Below are 20834 nucleotides of genomic sequence, written 5' to 3' on the forward strand. Positions count from 1 at the left end.
CCGAAATCTAAACTTATGCAAATTAAAACAGAGTTTGAATTGGGCTATGCAACTCGTATGAGTACTGTACTGCATCAACCGAACATACAACCAAAAACAGAAACGGAACGCCGACGATATATTTTTTTTAAAACCCGAAAACAAAACATGCTACTCCCTAGTATAAGTTATACAGTATAACTTTTCTTATATAGTTATATTTCTTACTTTTTCATATTTATGCAAGTAAAAACCTTTTTTTCTTTTCTATGAAATGTTTTGAAAAGGTGTACAGTGTTTATCCTAACGAATTGGTTTTCTATATCTGCATACAAATGAAGCATGCACCAATGTAAGAAATTAAATCTTAGCATAAAGTAAGTAGCTAGTATTCATAAGGTGACGTCAATTTATATTGGTATTTTGAGAAAAAGTATTCGAAACTCTCTCATGCACATTAACCAAAAAAATCTCACTAGCTGACCTACCTTTCTTCGTCAAAAACAGGAGATTAACAATCACCTTTTTACAAAAATTGTAAGATACTGTACTTACATTTTCTGTATCAAGATCTCAGTTACATTTTCAATGTTTGGTAATTACGAAGATGTATCCAAATAATTTGTTTGATTAAGGTACGTAATATTTGTTGGGCTTTGAAGATTGAATTGTGAATTTGTGAGTCACACAGTTTCTTGAGTGATTTTGTTGGTGGCCATGGACAAGGCGAACCGCCAAAGCCCAATTAATTCTTTTAGTGAGTGCATCATTGTCTCATTGCATGATCAAAGAACAGACTTGTACCTTAATTATCTCAAATTTTTTAAACCCTAATATATTACTACTACTTACTATACTAGTGCACTAAAGAAGGCGCTAACGCGTTTTTTGCATCTTTAATCACATCCTCACACATGTAGTAGGCTAACCTTTTCGTTTCATAATCAATAAATCTCCAAATTTTAGTTTGTGTATATGTTTAAAATACAAACATATACGACTATGCATTCTATACATGGGAGACATGAGAACATGGGGTTGTATACCGCGCACGTGGAGAGGAAATGTCTTGCTTAATGATTATGCGACCATGGAACAAGTAAACTTTGAACTTTTGGGGGAATATTTGCTCTCAAGTTATCAAATTCATTTTTTTCCTCCTAAGTCCCATATATAATTTGTTTTTCACAATAGTCCCAATATAATTAACTCTCTTTTTTTGTTTCCCTTTCTATGCAAGGTGCACCATGTAATTCTTTTAGAACCAACAATAAAACCTCCATATATAAGCTAATAGCCTAATACTTTTTGTTTTTGGATCATAATTTTATATTAAAAACACATAAATTTTCGCTGGGAAAACGTTCAATTCAATCTCGTCCCTAAGGAAAAGAAAGAGGAGTTTAGGGTGAAATTATCAACTCCATCTCAGCAAGGAGCAAGAGAAAGAATTTCCGAAACAGATTAAGCGTGAAATTATCAACTCCATCTCAGCAAGGAGCAAGAGAAAGAATTTCCGAAACAGATTAAGCGTGAAATTATCAACTCCATCTCAGCAAGGAGCAAGAGAAAGAATTTCCGAAATCTGATGGCCTTCTGGATTTAAGCCCAGCGAATCTCAAAGCTTTTCAAAGTGTATCTTTGTTTTTTCCTCTTTTTTTCGGCAAAGTTCACTCGTTTAGGTCCTTTAATATAACAACCAAAACTTTCATTATATGATATTAACCTTTTAGCAAAAAAAGAGGAGTTTAGGGTCTAGAGATAATTAGATATACAAAGAAGAGGAAAAATAATAGTATCTTGTGATGCGCCCCCACTCTCTCCTCCGCCAACGTGAATATAACATATGATCTATTCAAAAAAAAAAACACTAAAATGTCGATAAAATAACAATATCCGATTAGTGTATCTATTAAAATGATCTTCCTCTCTCACACATGTTGTATATATGGATAAAATGGTTAAATACATTAACATGGAGGATCTTCACGTGTTCTCTTGGTTGTCTTGGCTTTGGCTTAAGCCACTCTGTATAATATAAAGAAGTGAATATCGTAAAGTTTTTGTAATTCTTTTAAGTACCTCTAAATTTTATTCATTAATTTGATACAAAGAGAAACGATTTTACACCATGTTGTTTCTCAGTATACTCATTAACAAATAAAGAAATATTTTCTTTGTTATTTCTTCATCAAGTAAACTGTAAAGTTAGCTCAAACTAGTTATGTGGGGTTATTTTTAAACTAAATTTAAAATAGAAAACAAACATGTTTTGTAAAAAGAACAAATACAACTCCGGCTCTTCACCGTTTAGGGTAAAAAAGTTCACATTCGTAGATAAGAAAGAAACATCTTTAAATTATTAAAATTGCATCATTGAAGTGTAAGTAGAAATGTCATTTTACGTAAATCTTTTTGTGTGTGAAAATGACAATGTCTCTCTCCTTTCGTGTGCTTGTGGTGAATATTTTTGGCCAAGTATTTTAGAATTACTTGTGGCATAATCTCGGGATTTTATCTTGGTTTTTATTGTACTAATAAATTGTCGAGTTAGTGTTTATCGTGTAAATCGATAAATGTCTCCATAATGTATGTCGAAGTAAAGTTCACATCATGATGAAGAACTAAAACAAGTTAAACGTACTAGTTTCAATTTCGAATACACGGATAAGATTGGTAGTGTGAGAAATCGGCAATAAATTCATGTCCTTTCAAATTAATTTCATAATCTTATTCTGTCTATAGCAGTTATAGTTTCTTTGAAAATTTATTTTCTAAATTTATTGGGATGAAAATTAGCTCCAACTAATAATCTTGAATGTGACATTAGGTGAGTTAGGTGTATGTATATATGTAACTGCTTGCTTACTAGCCATAGACTTAATAGTTCCGCTGCATTTTATCTTCTCACCTATTAACTAACTAACCTCCAATGATAAAGCTAAATCCAATATTTGGATAATACAGTATCTATATAGATTCTAGCATCACCATAGATCGCACTGTACAAAATAAATGCTTAGGTTTTTTGATTTATTTGTCACAGTCACTATCAGAGATTAGATGATGTTTTCAAAGAAGTTGTTTCTATACGAAGAGATAGTCGATATTTAAGATGTTTATTTCCATAATTATCGAAGAAAAATATGTTATTTCGACTTTGCTGTATATATTTTTGAATTCGATCACATTCTTTTTTTTTTTTTTTAGGAATTACTCGATTATTCTTGATTTAAACTTGATATATCTATTCAATTTATATCTTCTCCATCTATAATCAATATATATATGTATAACTAATTTCATATATATGATTTTTTGTGACTTAAACATTGAAATCGAGTTATATACTCCCTCTGTTTCATAATATAGGATGTTTAGATAAATATTTTTGTTTCATAATATAGAATGTTTCCAAATTTTATGCAACATTTAGATTAATTTTATATTTTTTATTATACAGTTTTTGTTTACAATTGGTTAACCTTTTTAAAAATAAATATTTCTTAATATACGTGTTTTAACTAAAACATCATATATTTTAAAGTGGAGGGAGTATAATTTTTTTTATTTTATATAATAAATTAATACTAATGATAACATGCTTTTTATTTAGTAGATGGTGCACGGAAAGATACAAAGAACGTGATGCAGCCATGCAGGTAATCAAAAACCCAGGAAAATTCGTCGCGGAAAACGAAAAAGTCCCCTACTAATAAGGAAGAAGAATGTACAGTTACGATCTTTAAACGATAAATATCATCCAATCATAAATTAAAGTATAATCATATTCGTGGGACCCATTAAACCCACACGGCACACGACACACGACACAAACACAGTTTACAATTTTTCTTTTATTTTCTATATAGATTATTTTTGTTTTAGTATTAGTATATATATGCATATCGAAACTAGTATGGGATATATTCAATTTGACATTTTAAATGATTTGTATAAAATTTATAAATTTTATGTTATTCAATCATAATTTTTTAAAATTTTATTAAAATTTACTATTACTAAACTGATGATTTAAAAATTTACTGTGATCGAATTGATGATTTAAAAAATTACTTAAAAATCTACTGTTATTCAAAACAGTTTGTGGATTTGGATTTTAGGGGTATATTTATTTAACTTGACATTTTAAATGATTTGTGTAAAATTTACAAGTCATATGTTATTCAATCATGAATTTTTAAAAATCTATTAAAATCTACTGTTATTGAATAGATGATTTTTAAATATATTTTAAATTGAGAGATTTGAAAGAATTTTACAATAAATCATATCAAATTCCAGAAAATCATCAAAATCATTTAAAATTTCATAAAAACTTAAATAACTTTAAATATTAGATTGACTAGTACTTTTTTTTGTTCTTTCTTTCTATACATTTCTTTCACAATACTATATAGTAATGTTCATATGTTTAGTCAATGGTCAAAACTTAGTAAATAAAGATTTATTTACTTCTTTTCTTTTTTTTTTTGTATAAAAAAGACATAAAACAAAGTGCGAAATTTGTCTGACTATTATTAGAAAACACAGTAATTTTTTTGTATATTATTTCTCAGACACGGATATAATTTTTTTTCCTCAAAACAAACTACATCAAAAATTATCACATAAATAAACATTCTTTAGATGTTAAAAAAAAAAAAACTTCTTTACTTTAATTGAAAAAGTATAATAATCAAAATCTAGTGAGAATTTAATTAAAAGGAAGGAGTAACTGTCATTTTTAATTAAAATAAAAAAAGAAAAAAAAGAAAAAAAAGAAAAAAAGAAAAAGAAAAGAAGCTTTCCGTTTCAATTTTTAACTATAAAAGCAGAGGTTGTTGTTGTTGTTATTTACATTTGTAAAAAAAAAAAGTTAAAAACAAAAAAAACATTTGAATCTTCTCTCTCCTACACCTTTTTAATTTTACACATCATCATCACACAACATTAAACAAAAAAAAAGAAATTAAAAAAAAAAGTTTAATTTTGTTGTTGTTGTTTGTTTTGTTTGTAATCGTTTGCTTGAAGTAGAACCCCTCTCTCTCTCTCATTCTCACTCTCTCTCTCTCTCTCTTTGGATTCTTTTCTCTGTAATCAAAGCAAACCCAAATCCTCTCCACATTTTTTGTTTTCTCTTCCTTAAGAGTAACGGTGTCCCTCTGTAACAAATGCACCACTTTTTCTATAATCCTTCACATCTGCACCGGTAAAGTTCGATCCTCCTTTTCTTTTTTTTTTTTTCTTTTTTTTCCTCTGGATCTTAAAGCGAGTTTTGTTGTTGTTGTGTAGTAGTAGTAGGTTTTGATTTTTATTTTCATTTTTAATTCTGGGGATTTTTGTTGTTGGGAAAGTCTTCTTTGGTTGCTGAGGAAGAAGAAGACGAAATAGTTGAAAAATTAAACAACGAAATTTAGGGGGAAAAAAAAAAGGAGAAATTAAAGAAATGTTTATTATTCAAACGGCGTTTCTAAAGTTTTGCACGACTCTCGAGCTGGATTTTACTAAATTTTCCCGAGAAAACAAATTAGCATTTTTGGCTTAAATTTTGAGAATTTTTTTCTTTTCGAAATTAAACTCTGAGCTAATTCTTAACTTATACACGAATGAAGATACATTTTTTTTTTTTTTTTAATTTTGGATGAATGAATCAAAATCCATTTTAGTATTTGTTCAAAGAGTTTTTTTTTTTTATAGTCAACGTTTCCTATTTTTTTTTTTTCTTTTCTTAATTTGAGAGCAAAATGAGTTGTTGTTGTCCTGTTCTTCATTTTTATGCTACTACTACTATAAGTACTATTAAACTATTCCTTAATCTCTCTCTCTCTCTCTGATCCATTATTCTTTTTTTTTTTTTTTTTTTTTTTGGNGCTTGAGGCATTAAGGGGGAATTGATTTGATACATTATATGACAATGGAAGGAGAATCATTTGGTTTAATCGTTGGGATCTCACTTGGTTTGGTGATTGGTGTTGTGTTAGCTGTTTCAGCTTTGTTCTGCTTTAGGTACCATAGGAAAAAGTCCCAGATTGTGAACAGTGGTGCTGGTGGTGGCTCTAGCAGAAGTGCTAGCGTTCCTATCAGAGAGAATGGTGCTGATTCTTGTATTATCATGTCTGATTCCACCATTGGTCCTGATTCTCCTGTTAAATCTTCTTCCAAGAATGCTGGGAGGTCTCTTTGGCTTGATGGTTTTACTAAAAAGAGTAATGTCATCTCTGCTTCTGGCATTTTGGAATATTCTTACAGGTTTGTGCTCTCTCCTTCCTTCCTTCCTTCCTCTGACTACAAGATCCTGGTTCTTTAAATGCTATACAATTCTCTGGTTCATAGATAGTTTCCTATAGTTACTTTGGTTACTAGGAGGGGAATGCTGAGATCTATATCATGTTTTAGAGTGTATTGTTGGATTTGGTATTGTGAATATCCAAATTGTTACGCTTTTGTATTTGAGGATATGATAGATTCTTGCATTTTTGGTTTTGATACCAATTTTAACATATGTTCTTTGGTGGTGACTGATTCAGGGATTTGCAGAAAGCAACCTGTAACTTTACAACTTTGATAGGCCAAGGAGCATTTGGACCTGTTTATAAAGCTCAAATGTCCACCGGTGAGACTGTTGCTGTGAAAGTTCTAGCCACTGATTCTAAACAGGGTGAAAAAGAGTTTCAGACAGAGGTAAGATCTATCTATGCCATCTAGCTGATGATTCTGTATGATACTCATTTCCATAGAACAACTAGTTTTGAAAAAAAAACATGATGCATTTGTAAAATCTAACATCAGGCAGACACACGATTTCCATAAGTTGCCATCTGCTTCAGTTACTTGCTAAACTCATTCACTTGCCTATTCTTTTCAGGTTATGTTACTGGGAAGGTTGCATCACCGTAATTTAGTGAACTTGGTTGGCTATTGCGCTGAAAAAGGACAGCACATGCTTATATATGTTTACATGAGTAAAGGAAGCTTAGCTTCTCACTTATACAGTAAGCAACAATCTATTTCTACATACTCTAACAATCTGCTAGGCATTAAATGAATTGTCAATCCAATGTTTAACTAGTTTGTTGCATATTTTATTAAATTGATGGTTCAGACTCCTCCCTCCAATTGATGAGCCTACATACAGATTTGAGACACACTAAAATGCTTTCTTTGATACAGGCGGAAAACATGAACCGCTTAGCTGGGATTTGAGAGTATATATTGCTTTAGACGTAGCACGCGGTCTAGAGTATCTTCACGATGGGGTAAGCTAACATGCTAAAACCATCCATCATTTTAATGCACCTCTCTTGGAAAACACAACTTCAAAACTCATGTTCGCTTTTATTTTTCCAGGCTGTTCCTCCTGTAATCCACAGAGATATTAAGTCTTCCAACATATTGTTGGATCAATCCATGAGAGCTCGGGTACATATATCTTCTTTCGTCCTTGAGATCACAGTTTATTTAACCACCTCAAGTTTCTCATTGGTGAATTGTCTCTTACTACAGGTTGCAGACTTTGGACTATCTAGAGAAGAAATGGTAGACAAACATGCTGCTAACAACATCCGAGGAACATTTGGTTATCTCGATCCAGAGTACATTTCCACAAGAACATTCACCAAGAAAAGTGATGTTTATGGCTTTGGTGTTTTGCTATTCGAACTTATAGCTGGAAGAAACCCTCAACAAGGTCTAATGGAATTGGTTGAGCTGGTAATATTACATAAAACAAAAAACCATCTCAAAATCCTCCAATCTTTATGTATAAAAAAGACTCAAAACCTTGTGTTTGTTGATGAACAGGCGGCTATGAATGCAGAGGAAAAAGTTGGGTGGGAAGAGATAGTGGATTCAAGACTAGACGGGAGATTTGACTTACAAGAAGTGAATGAAGTTGCTGCTTTTGCATATAAATGCATCTCTCGTGCACCTAGAAAACGTCCCAACATGAGGGACATTGTTCAGGTCTTGACTCGTGTCATTAAGGTGAGAAATTGCAGAAAACGACAGAAGAGTTCTCCTCCTCCTCCTCCTCCTCCGGTGGTGGAGGAGTCAGAAGGTGAGCTAACCGCACACGGATCATTACGATCGGAAAAACACCGGAGGGATAATTCCGTGGACAGTAGTATAGCTGAAGACTTGTAATTTTTTTATAAAACAAGAAAAAAGAAAGTATCATTTTTTTTTTATTATTAACTTTTCAAATGTGATTTGTTTCTAATTTTTTTTTTCAATTTTGGAGTTTTTTTAGACGTTAGGAGAAATTATTATAATGATGTATGGTGTACTAGGTTGTCTATATCTTTTTTCTTTTTGTGAATTAAAAAATATATAATATTCTTTTGTTATTCACTGTTGAAACAACGAGTATCCACGTTTTCTAAAATATATGACTCAAGGCCCAATCGAAATAGCCCAGCCCATTAATTACACCTGTGAATACGCTGTCGTTTTAATTCGTTATCCAAGTTTTTATCGTCATCGGTGGAACGGATAGGACGAAGAAGAAGAAGAAGAAGAAACAACAACAACAGTTTAGCCACTTTAGCCAGTGGGGAAGTTGCAGAGCGAGTAAAAAAAATGGCAACCATGTCTGCTCTTCAGAGCTCTTTCACTTCTCTTTCTCTATCCCCTAGCTCTTCCTTCCTTGGTCAGCGTCTAATTTCCCCAACCTCCCTCTCCGTCGCTTCTCCGGTAGTCTTTTAAAAAAAATCGGTTTCTGATTCTAATCTTTCGAATTAGGTTTTCCTTATCTCTTTCAAGCTTTTGTAAATTAGGTTCATTTTGTTCGCTTTTGATACCCAAAACCCATTTCAACAAATATCCCAGCAACGAGTTAAAATTTTGATAAAATTGAATCTGTGTTGCTCGTTTTAAAAGTTACTGAGGTATAAAAGTTTGTGCATTGTCTATCTTTTAGTGTTACTATTGAATTGAGATGAAGTTTATGAGCAGTTAAATGTCAAGAGCTTCTTATGCTCTTCAGGACTGATTGACTTGTGATTTGTTTGGAATCTATATGGACATAGCTCACTTGTTTATTGAGTATAGTGGTTCTCTTGTTCATTTGGTTGTGTGAGTTTTATTGAGTCAAAAGAACGGTTTTGCGCTTTTTCTTACTAAACTCAAAATGCCTGCTATCGGATGGTTCCTTATTACTCTGCTCATCGTTTCGTAGGTCAAGCCCGCCGAGAACCCATGTCTTGTTCTTGCAAAGGTTAGTTTACATATCCATTACATTATACTCGTTACTTATCACTCTGCATTATTCCTTAATATACTAGCTTTGAACCATTACTGTTGGCAGTTTCTTTTTGAAACAATGAGGTTTGGAAGATGAGTTGTTGTTCAAAATGATTTTTATGTGTGGTTTTTGCCTTACAGCTCAAGCGTTGGGAACGAAAAGAATGCAAACCAAACAGTCTTCCGGTTCTGCACAAAATGCATGTCAAGTTTGGAGATACGGTCAAAGTCATATCTGGACGTGATAAGGGTAAAGTTGGAGAGGTTACTAAGATCTTCACTCACAACAGCACCGTAGTGATCAAAGATGTGAACCTCAAAACAAAACACATGAAGAGCCGAGAAGAGGGAGAACCTGGTCAAATTGTTAAGGTCAGTCCACTCAAATTACTTGATGTTTGTAGATTCCTTTACTGCCTTTGGCCAGATTCGAATGATGATTGAAAAATTGTGCAATATGTATTATGATTTCCAGATAGAAGCGCCTATCCACAGCTCAAATGTGATGTTGTATTCAAAAGAAAAGGAAGTAGTAAGCCGGGTGGGTCACAAGGTCCTTGAAGATGGACAGAAGGTAAGATATCTTATCAAAACAGGGGAGGTTATCGACACCATTGAGAAGTGGAAGCAACTTAAGGAGGCAAAGGATAAAGAAACCACCCAAGTTGCAGTGGCCGCATCTTAGTATCTCACTTCTTTCTTCTTCGTTGCACTATTAATATATAGACTAATAGACCTATGCATTTTGATGGATGTATTGAATCCCTGTTATGGTAAAGTATAAAATTTCTACCTATAAACACCGTTTTGCTTCACTGAGTAAGCTTAGGTTGAAGTACTTTATTCAAAAGATATGATCTTTAAGAGTATTTTTACAAAATGAGTGTGTACAAGGCTATTGAATATGTTTACATAACAATCACGCTTTTACAGGGAGCAACTAATAGATTAGCGATTAAAATGGTTAAACCATGGTCTTGAAGCCTTGAGAAATCAACTCACTTTTGGGTTTCGGTACCTTCTTCTTTGTAGTGCGCTTCCTATAAAATTGTCATACAAGTAGATAAATGAGTAGTCCGAATATGACAATCAAATACATCAACAGGAATACTGGTTCATAATTGACCTTAAGGTACACAGAAATTGCATAACAACAGATGAGAGGTACGGAAATGAAGATATACCACCAAGTATATGCTCTACCAACTGGTAAGAGTATAAATGTCAAGGCCATAGCTGAGAAAAAGGCTATAGTATTGAAACCCCATAGTAGCACAGGCTTTAATATGAGGTTATCCGGAGGTTTTCCTTGTTTAGCTTCATCTTCTGGCTGGACCGCGGTCTGATAAGTAGCTGTGATTATCAGAGCTATAATAACTAGAAGAGCGTTCCGTACTCCATCTGACATACGACTCCTAAAACGTGCCATTCCCGTAGAGCAATATTCATAAAAATTGGCAGGTTGCCTAAGGAAAACAGAGATGGTCTCAACTTTGGATAGAGAAGCCGCGCTCTTACCACCCGCCTTTTGTAGAGTTTTCTCTGTATCTCTGTTCATGTGAGGTCCATTGGCTCTTAAGACATCAAGGACCGTCATGCCACTCTTATTCCTGATGTTCCGGTTCAGTGACATGCGTTTCAACAACTGTTTCACTGCCTGTATACACACGACAACTATTAGCAATAACAAAAACAATTTAAGCGACAACTCGTCACTCGAACACTAACTGATTTAAAGAACGAGGATTTGTGAATTTAAAAAGGAGGGTAATATAAAACATAAAGAAGGGTAAGAACATGCCTGGTGATTATTCTTGTATGCGGCTAGGTTTAAGGCCGTGTTGCCTTCACGATCACGTATGTTCAGGACATGAATCTCGGTGGACAAAGCATCATTGTCGCGTATTCTTTGCATCCAACCTCTTATAAATTTTAGCTTTTCGTATCTATCATTCATAACCGTGATGCGTAAAGCAGTTTCTCCATTTACATTAGCATCTCTAATGCTCTCGGGACAGAATACAAATGATCACTATAACTGAAACAGTTGAAAATTTGCATAAGATGGTGAAAATATTAGTCAATTTGAAACTAAATTTTTGTTTTCGAAAATATTATATAAAATGATACAGAAAGGTAATCTTTTTTTTTTTTCCTAATTAAAACAATAATGGAGCTACGATACAATTTCGATGGTTATGATCTTAATCGAAGTCATGCTGGGTGTGCAATCTGATCATGCTTCTTCTCTATGTATATATATCGTTCGTTAATTATCAGTGTTCTTAAGCAGATCAGACCAGTCAACTGGACCAGTTGAACTAGAAATCATATCAGACCTAATATATAAATTACTTAAAACCCGTTAAAAGTCAGACCTAACATGAGTTGGTTACTATATATAAGACGAAATAACTGTTGTGTTATCTTTTAGAAAGACCAAATAAGTGTTGTTTACTTAGGGCCTGATTGGTTCAACCGCAGCGTTTGCGATTGCGGTTGCAGGAGATTGCGGAAGTGGATGGTTGCAGTTTCAAGCGTTATTAAATGTTTTAAATGACTGATTTAGCGTTTTAAAATGGGTGCGTTTGCGGGAGTTTACGAATGGTTGACCAGCGGATAACTTGATATATATTCATTTTCTCTTCTTTTTTTATTGGTATATTTCTTTTATCAGATACTTTTCTTTTATTTAACTACTAGTCTACTAATTTGAAGAAAATCACTAGCCAATATTTTCAAGCAACCACGAGGGATTTTTTGTACTGTATATATCTTTTTTTTTTGTTGTATTTACTATATCATGACTGTTTACATTAATTGGTGGGATCGTTTAAACTTATTACTCGTATCCGGAGTAAGAAACAAATGTTTAATTTTTGCATCCGGTATGGAGAAAAAAATATTGTTCTCCTTTCAAGGAATGACATTTTTGCATAATTTGTTTGTTCCGTTCATTTTGATTCGCTCCCTAATAATTTGAGCATGGGATGATGGAATTTGTATTCTTAATTTCGAGAACATAGTAGAGAAACGATCTATAGACTACAGCTAGCCCCACCGAATTTGGAGATCGGAGCTAAAACCACACAAAGTAATCATATGATAAAACATGTCAATCCCTAATTAACAAAACCAAGTTTGAAATTGAATCTCAAACCGTGTGGACGTTAACTTTTAACAGCTTATAATGTCTAACTAAATTCCAAACCGGTTCTTAAATTTAATTTAAACCGTTATTACCACGTTTACGAAATTATTATAAAGGAACCAAAAATTACAACCAAAACATCTAGACAATTGCTCATTAAAGTTGCGTAACACGACACGAGCCGGAAACGTTTCCATTGCTCACCATAATTTCCGTTGTTCAATGATTTATGTGTGTGTTTTTTAACCTTTTAGGAATCAGGTCATGGGGGTTGAAAAATATAGTATGAGATTGGTAAGAGATAAATTTTCTTGGGTTTGGCTGGTTAAGCTGGATAACCGAGGATCGATTAAGATCCGGTCTAGGTTATGTGATTTGCTAAGGTATTGCCACACGTTCTCACTTATCTCGGTTATTCTACACGCTTCATACGTGGGAAAGGTTGTTATACCTATTTTGTATCTAGTGTCTTCTTCTTCCTCTGATTTCATTCGTTGTTGTAACAGAGAGATAGAGATAGAGAAGAGATAGAGAAAGAGAGATAGTGTAGATCGGTGAGATCTTGTAACAGACGTGGTAAGCTCGGTTTGAGCAGTATTAGTGGATTTCGGAGATCAAACTCCGGCGAGACGTAGGTTAACCATATCGGTTAACCGAACTCGTTAAATCGCGTGTGTGTTCTTTTGCTTCTTTTCTTTCTCGCTCTCAGCTCAGATCTGTTCGATAGTTGTTTCCGATCTTAACAAATTGGTATCAGAGCAAGGTTTTGGATTCATCTGTTAGATCTGTTCAGAGGGATGACGAATACAAAGCTCAAGGTGGCGGTGTTCGACGGATCCGGTGACTTCTGCTTTTGGAAGACACGGATGCTGGCTCACCTGAGGATTTTAGGTCTCAAGGGAGTTCTGAAGGAGCAAGAATCTATTGCTCCTCCGACTGAGGCGGAAGAGGCAGATCCGGAGAATATGAAGAAACGGATCGAAGATGAAAAGTCAAGAAGGGAGCTGTGTGAGAAGGCGTTAGATATTATTTTTCTAAACATCGGCGATAAGGTTCTAAGGAAGATTGATCAGTGTACGACTGGAGCTGAAGCATGGTCAATGCTCGAACGGTTGTATCTGGTAAATTCTCTGCCAATTCGGGTGTACCTACAACTCAAGGTTTACAACTATAGGATGCGAGATTCAAATTCATTGGATGACAACATCGATGAGTTCTTGAAGATGATATCGGATCTGAATAACCTTCAGATTCAAGTTCCAGATGAGGTTCAAGCAATCTTGATTCTGAGTTCTCTACCAGAGAAGTATGATATGTTGAAAGAGACACTTAAGTACGGATGAGATGAAATCAAGATGGAAGATGTTATCAGTGCTGCAAAGTCTAAAGAGCTCGAGCTTCGTGATGACTCTGGTATTTCTAGTCAGAATGGTGAAGGGTTGTATGTTCGTGGGAAGGGATTCACAAGGAGTTCGATGAGTCCAACATGTCAAGGTAACAATATGAGTGGATCAAGGTTTGAGTCCAAGGATGGAAAAAAGGTTTGCTGGATATGTGGCAAGGAAGGACACTTCAAGAGACAGTGCTACAAGTGGATTGAGAGGAATAAGTCTAGAGTTCAGTCTGATGGAACCGGTGAGGCAGTTATGGTCAAGGATGATGCAAAGGATCTTGTTGGTCTGGTAGCATCTGAAGTTAATCTGGTTATGGGAGAAATCACCCAAAACGAATGGATAATGGATATTGGATGTTCATTCCATATGACGCCAAGAAGAGATGTCTTCATCGAGCTTAAGGAGATATCTTATGGTAAAGTTCGAGTGGCAAATAATACCTACTGTGAAGTCAAAGGAGTCGGGTCAGTCAGGTTTCAAAATTCAGATGGAACCACCTTTGTGCTCCATGAGGTCAGATATATGCCTGATATCTCAAGGAATCTGGTCTCGGTTGGAATGCTTGAAGCTAAAGGTTGCAAGTTCGGAGGCGGTAATGGAGTCCTGAAGATTATAAAGAGTGGCGCAGTCTTCATGAAAGGATTGAGACGTCAGTCTCTCTACATTTTTCAGGGAGTTGCAAGGATCTCAGAAGCTTGTGTTGTCGAGTCAAGAAGAGGTATAGAGAAGACTAAAGGAAATGACAAAGCTGTGTTGTAGCATAGCAGATTGGGACACACTGGTCAGAAAGGTCTACAAGTGTTAGGGAAAATGGGATGTCTTGAAGACTGTGAATCAACAGAGGTAGGCTTCTGCGAGGACTGTGTTATTGGAAAAACTAACAAGGTCAGTTTCGGTCCGGCTCAACATGTTACACAGTATAAACTGGATTACATTAACTCAGATCTTTGGGGCTCTCCTAATGTTCCAATGAGTCTAGGTAAGTGTCAGTACTTTATGTCCTTTACTGATGATTTTTCACGGAAGGTGTGGGTTTATTTTCTGCGATTCAAGGATGAAGCTTTCAAGAGCTTTGTTAGCTGGAAGAAGATGGTTGAAACTCAATCTGAGAGAAAAATAAAAAGGCTTCGAACTGATAATGGTCTTGAATTCTGCAATCATCAGTTCGATAGTTTCTGCAGAGATGAAGGCATCGTGAGGCACATAACTTGTACTTACACTCCACAGCAAAACAGGGTCGCAGAGAGACTTAATCGAACCATTATGAACAAAGTTCGAAGTATGTTGAGTGAGAGTGGTCTTGGCTAAAGGTTTTGGGCTGAAGCAGCGGCAACAACAGTCTATCTGATAAATCGTTCTCCATCATCTGCCATTGATTTCAAGGTCTCTGAAGAGATGTGGACTTCAGCAATGCAGTCGTTAAGTGGTCTCAGGAGGTTTGGTTGTTTAGTGTATGTTCACTCAAGTGAGGGGAAACTTGAGCCGCGTGCTAAGAAAGGGATTTTTACCGGTTATCCAGAAGGAGTTAAAGGGTTCAAAGTTTGGCTTTTGGAAGATCAGAAGTGCATTGTCAGTAGGAATGTGGTTTTCAGAGAAGTCGTCATGTACAAAGCGGCTAAGTCAAGTAATGAACAAATATCTTTTAGTACTGATGATGTTTCTAGTTTTGATTTTGCAGGTAACAACAGGAAATCAATGCGTGTCGTTCAAGGTGAAGACGTTACCAGCACTTCTGTTCAGGATCAATCTTCTTCCAATCCTCAATCAGTTCAGGAAGCTGAAGATCAAGGGAATGCTTCTGGGAGTCTCAGTGGTTATCAGTTAGCTCGAGACAGGTCTAGAAGACAGATCAATCCTCCTGTCAGGTTTCAAGATTATGATGTGGGGACAAAAGAAGAAGATTTGTTAGCGTATGTGTGTTGTTTAGCAGAGGATGGAGGAGGTCCAAAACCTTCTACTTTTGTGGAAGCTATGAACAGTCTTGACAGTGAGCGTTGGTTAGGAGCTGCTGATGAGGAAATGGATTCAAAGAAGAAAAATGGAACTTGGGTTCTGGTCGATAAACCCGCAGGACATAGCGTCATTAGCTGCAAATGGATTTTCAAAAGGAAGGCTGGGATTCCTGGTGTTGAACAACCTCGGTTTAAGGCCAGGCTAGTTGCGAGAGGGTTTTCTCAAAAGGAGGGTATTGACTATCAAGAGATTTTTTCTCCAGTTGTGAAGCATGTATCAATTAGATATATTCTGTCTGCGGTAGTCTACTTCAACATGGAGCTGCATCAATTGGACGTGAAGACTGCTTTTCTTCACGGTTATCTTGATGAGTACATTCTAATGGAGCAACCTGAAGGTTTCATTGATCAGAAACATCCTGAGAAGGTTTGTTTACTCAAGAAGTCGTTATATGGTTTAAAGCAAGCTCTGAGACAGTGGAACAAGAGATTTGATGAGTTTATGGTTCAGAAGGGGTTTACTCGGAGTGAGTATGACTATTGCGTTTATTTCAGAAGGTTTCCAGACGGTGTATATCTGTATCTCTTGCTTTATGTAGATGATATACTGGTGGCTTCTACTGATCTAGCTCGGATTGTGGACCTTAAGGCTATGCTGAGATCAGAATTTGAGATGAAGGATCTTGGAGAGGCAAAGAAGATTCTGGGTATGGAAATTATCAGAGATAGAGATACTGGGAGTTTGAAGATTTCTCAAGAGGGTTATCTAATGAAGATACTGAGCAACTTCAGAATGGATCAAGCTAAGTCTATAGATACTCCGATGGGGGCTCATTTCAATTTGAAGTCGGCTTCAGAAGCTGAGTTAAAGAAGGAGGCTGCATTTATGAAGAAGGTTTCGTATCAGAGGGCAATATGAAGTATCATGTATGCTATGCTTGGCACCAGGCCGGATTTAGCATATCCAGTTGGGTTGATAAGCAGGTTCATGAGCAATCCTATAAAAGGTCATTGGATTGCGGTTAAGTGGGTTCTCAGGTATATCCGAGGTTCAGTTGGTACTTGTTTGAATTTCAATCGAAGAGGAGATTTTACTATTACAGGTTATTGTGATTCGGACTATGCAGCTGACCTTGATCATAGGAGATCAACCTCCGGGATGGTTTTCACGGCAGGGGGTAATGCAGTGAGTTGGAGGTCGTCTCTTCAGAAGGTTGTGGCTCAATCGTCTACAGAACCTGAATATGTTGCTTTGTCAGGAGCGGTAAAAGAGGCTGTTTGGCTGAAGGGATTAGCAGAAGAGCTTGGTTTCCCTCAGAATACAGTGGTAGTTTACTGTGATTCACAAAGTGCAATTGCACTTGCTAAGAATGTTGTGTTTCATGAGAGGACCAAACACATCTCGGTGAAGTATCATTTTATTAGAGATCTCATTAACAACGGAGAGATTACTGTTGTGAAGATTCCTACAGAGTACAATCCTTCGGACATCTTCACTAAGGTTTTACCAGTCGCTAAGTTTCAGGAAGCATTGCAGATGCTTCGAGTTACTAGAAGTTAAGTTCGTCCTGATGGACGTTAAGCAGGTATCCGGGTTTGGGTACAAGGAGATTCACCAAGTAAATTTGTTCTGAGACTAAGGTGGAGTTTTGAAGAATATAGTCTGAGATTGGTAAGAGATAAATTCTCTTGGGTTTGGTTGGTTAAGCTGGATAACCGAGGATCAATTAAGATCCAGTCTAGGTTATGTGATTCGCTAAGGTATTGCCACGCGTCTGTTATTCTCGTGGGAAAGGTTGTTATACCTATTTTGTATCTAGTCTCTTCTTCTTCCTCTGATTTCATTCGTTGTTGTAACAGAGAGATAGAGATAGAGAAGAGTTAGAGAAAAATAGATAGTGTAGATCGGTGAGATTTTGTAATAGACGTGGTAAGCTCGATTTGAGCAGTATTAGTGGATTCCAAAAATCAAAATCCGGCGAGACGTAGATTAACCACATCAGTTAACCGAACTCGTTAAATCGCATGTATGTTCTTTTGCTTCTTTTCTTTCTCGCTCTCAGCTCAGGTCTGTTCGATAGTTTTTCCAATCCTAACAGGGGTCTTAAACTCTTAAATTCTTAATTAATACGCAACTAGTGGGTAATCAGTGAGTCCACGCTAGCTAGCTAGGAGCCTATGATACAAATATACAATATAAATTGACTTAAGCTTTACTGAGAACTGTAAATATTATACGTCCTGTATACTCTGTATTTATTTTTTAATCAAGGCCAATGCAAACGTCAAGTGAAGCTAATTTTTAATATCATGACCCTGTAAAGGTTTTTCTCCTTCCTCCATTTCAAAAAAAAAAAAAAAATTAATTTGGTATATAGTTTTGAAGGTTATGAAATTTTCATCGAATTATAGCTGAACCACGAACTTAACCTTTTAATATGACTCCGGCAGAACCTTTATCACGTAATTTTTATTCAGAAGATACAATCTTTAAGAGTGTTTCCCAAAATACAAAGCTATATATGTATATTGGATAAATTTTAAAACAAATAAAGTCTTACAGGGCTGCAGGGAACAAAGAAGGAAAACAAAAAACAAAGAACGAACGCTTCAAATGGCTAAACCATGATCTTAAGCTGTTGAGACATCAGCTCATTTCTGGGTTTCTGTATCTTCTTATTCGTAGTCCTCTTCCATTTCACGTAAAATATGAAGAAATACACGAGGAAACAGAGTACGATAATCAGATACAAGTAGGTGAACATGTCTGAGATCCCGTTGAACCGTCTATACTTCAGGTAAATCGAAATTGCATAAGATCCCATGAGAGGTGCCGTGATAAAGAGAAACCACCAAGCATATGCTTTACCAAGTGGTAAGAGTAAATATGTGAAGGCAATTGATGAGCAAAAGGCTGCAGTATTGCATATCCATAGTAAAAACATCTCTAATAAGATTTCTACGTGATCTTGTTTATTTAGTTTGCCTTCTTCGTGTGGTTGGATTGCGGTAGTATAAGTAGATGTGATTATAAGAGCTGTTATCACTAGAAGAGCATTCCTTGCTCCATCTGACATGCGGCTCCTGTAACGTGCCATTCCCGTAGAGCAATATTCCAAGAAAGTGACGGGTTTTCTCAAGAAGACAGACATCGGTGTAGTCTTCTTTTCTTTAGATATAGAGTACCCGCTCTTACCCCCTGACTTCTGTAACATTTTCTCTGTATCTTTGTTCATGTGAGATCCACTGGCTCGTAAGACATCAAGGGCTGTCATGCCACTTTTGTTCTGGATGTTCCGGTACAGTGAAATGCATTTCAACAACTGTTTTACTGCCTGTATATTTATAAATGTTTCATGACAACTATTTATTAGACTCCCCCAAGCGGACAGAAACGCGTGAATTTAGAGTTTTACTCTACGAAGATATATTATAAGAATGTCACTAAACGCCATAATATTATGTCACTCTACAACTTTGGGGTCTACCAATGTTCTATGGTTATACTGCATAAAATCCCAAACATAATATATCTAGGTAAAACGTTCAAAAGAAGTCGTATGGGTATTTCAAGAGAGTTTCAGTACTCTACAAATATCGAAAATGACATACCTCGTGATTGTTCTCGTATGCCGCTAGGTGCAAAGCCGTGTTGCCTTCACGATCGCGCCTGTTCAGGACGTCATTCTCAGTGTACGCAGCATCACTTTTGCGCATTCTCTGCATGTACCCTGTTAGAATTTTGAGCTCTTCATACCTTTTGTTCATGACGGTGATGTGTAAAGCAGTTTGTCCCTTTGCGTTCGCATCTCTAATGCTTTCAGGACATGCTCGAAGAAACTCTGTAAGAAGATCGACGCCACCTTTCTTTGCCACAAGATGGAATGGTGTCATACCTGTCGTTATGAGTTATGACCAAAAATAATTTAAATTAAGTTTCTCACCAAGTAAATTTTATAATATAAATATTTTTGAAATATATTTATCGTCAACCTAACCAAAAATTCCGGAGAACAAATAGGAATTATGATTTAGAGCAATTGGGAGTAATATATATATATACCTCCTCTTCCATGATAACGAACAAGACTGGGATCAAACTTGACTAGCGCTAGTGCTAAGTCAACTTGCTGGTTCTCAACAGCGAGATGCAACGGACTAAAGCCATCCTCATTTAGTTTCTTGGCAAAAGATGGCTTTAGCATCATCAGTTCCATTGCCAAATCCATCTTCCCAGCAGATGACGCTTCATGGAGAGGTGTTTGGATAAAAGGTAAAACGTCGACATTGTGAAGAACGTGTGGATCCGCTCGAATAAGAGAATATAAATCACCAACACCACCCGATTGAGTAACCAAAAGCAATCTTGATTCCATAGTTAACAAAGAAAGAAAAATAATTGCAATGACCAAGAAAGTAAGTAGTTAGTGTCGTTAATTTAGCTTATGGGAGCATCGTTATATAGTGTTTTCTATTTTTGAGTAGTGATAGTCTATTGACTTAATTAGCACCAATTACATTGGTCACTCGAGATGTTGCCAAAAAATTCGAAAGAAGAATCAAAGGCAGCTTCGGTAGGATACATATAATTGTTGACTTGGACTGTTATAAATAATGTAAGTATTAGTGAGGTGTGAGGACCAGTATATGCCACTTCTGGAGATAAGAGACTTCAAATAGCTGTTGGATTCCACTCGTTTGTGGACGGGCAGAGGAGCTTTTTAACAAGCATATAAGATTTTGCCAAGTGAGGAGGTCCAGTTGGCTCTTGGTGTTGGGTAAGGGAGATCCAAGGGTCATGTAACAATCGCACTTTTTCTGTCTTTAATGGACCAACGCCCTAAACACTTACGTAGCAAGACGTCCGAAATCTCTAAGGATCCCACGTCATCCCAAAACAATCTTGGTGACGCGAGTGGGATCCCAAAAGGCCAAAAGAGTCTTGGTGAGGATAGAGTCGGAGTAGTGAGTGTATTGGCTTAATTAGCACCAGTTAAATTGGTCACCCAGATATGTTGCCTAGAAACTAGCAAGAAGGATCCAAAGGCGGCTTCTCACATAGTTCAGAATAAGTAAATCAACGCTAGGATACATAAATGTTGTCTTGGACTGTTA

At 35.9% G+C, this 20834-nt stretch overlaps 4 protein-coding genes and 1 pseudogene across 4 annotated transcripts; 3 read left to right on the plus strand and 2 right to left on the minus strand.

The window, feature by feature from the left end:
• On the plus strand, nucleotides 5008-8281 carry LOC104761477 (calcium/calmodulin-regulated receptor-like kinase 1). Its single transcript, XM_010484564.2, has 9 exons — nucleotides 5008-5188; nucleotides 5350-5355; nucleotides 5850-6231; nucleotides 6510-6663; nucleotides 6848-6974; nucleotides 7153-7238; nucleotides 7330-7401; nucleotides 7486-7692; nucleotides 7783-8281. The coding sequence occupies exons 3-9, from the start codon at nucleotides 5891-5893 to the stop codon at nucleotides 8122-8124; spliced, it is 1329 nt and encodes a 442-aa protein (XP_010482866.1). The 5' UTR covers nucleotides 5008-5188; nucleotides 5350-5355; nucleotides 5850-5890; the 3' UTR covers nucleotides 8125-8281.
• Nucleotides 8474-10037, plus strand: LOC104761478 (50S ribosomal protein L24, chloroplastic-like). Its single transcript, XM_010484565.1, has 4 exons — nucleotides 8474-8673; nucleotides 9158-9196; nucleotides 9364-9594; nucleotides 9698-10037. The coding sequence occupies exons 1-4, from the start codon at nucleotides 8560-8562 to the stop codon at nucleotides 9905-9907; spliced, it is 594 nt and encodes a 197-aa protein (XP_010482867.1). The 5' UTR covers nucleotides 8474-8559; the 3' UTR covers nucleotides 9908-10037.
• On the minus strand, nucleotides 10187-11239 carry LOC104763456 (annotated as a pseudogene).
• Nucleotides 13171-13716, plus strand: LOC104763457. The gene has a single exon (XM_010486823.1). The coding sequence runs from the start codon at nucleotides 13171-13173 to the stop codon at nucleotides 13714-13716; it is 546 nt and encodes a 181-aa protein (XP_010485125.1).
• LOC104761479 lies at nucleotides 18227-20340 on the minus strand. Its single transcript, XM_010484566.2, has 3 exons — nucleotides 19783-20340; nucleotides 19332-19615; nucleotides 18227-19054 (listed from the first exon to the last, which is right to left on the minus strand). Exons 1-3 carry the CDS (start codon nucleotides 20093-20095, stop codon nucleotides 18338-18340), a joined length of 1314 nt encoding a protein of 437 aa, XP_010482868.1. The 5' UTR covers nucleotides 20096-20340; the 3' UTR covers nucleotides 18227-18337.

The sequence above is a fragment of the Camelina sativa genome, chromosome 18 (genome assembly GCF_000633955.1).
Source record: "Camelina sativa cultivar DH55 chromosome 18, Cs, whole genome shotgun sequence".
Taxonomy (NCBI): domain Eukaryota; kingdom Viridiplantae; phylum Streptophyta; class Magnoliopsida; order Brassicales; family Brassicaceae; genus Camelina; species Camelina sativa.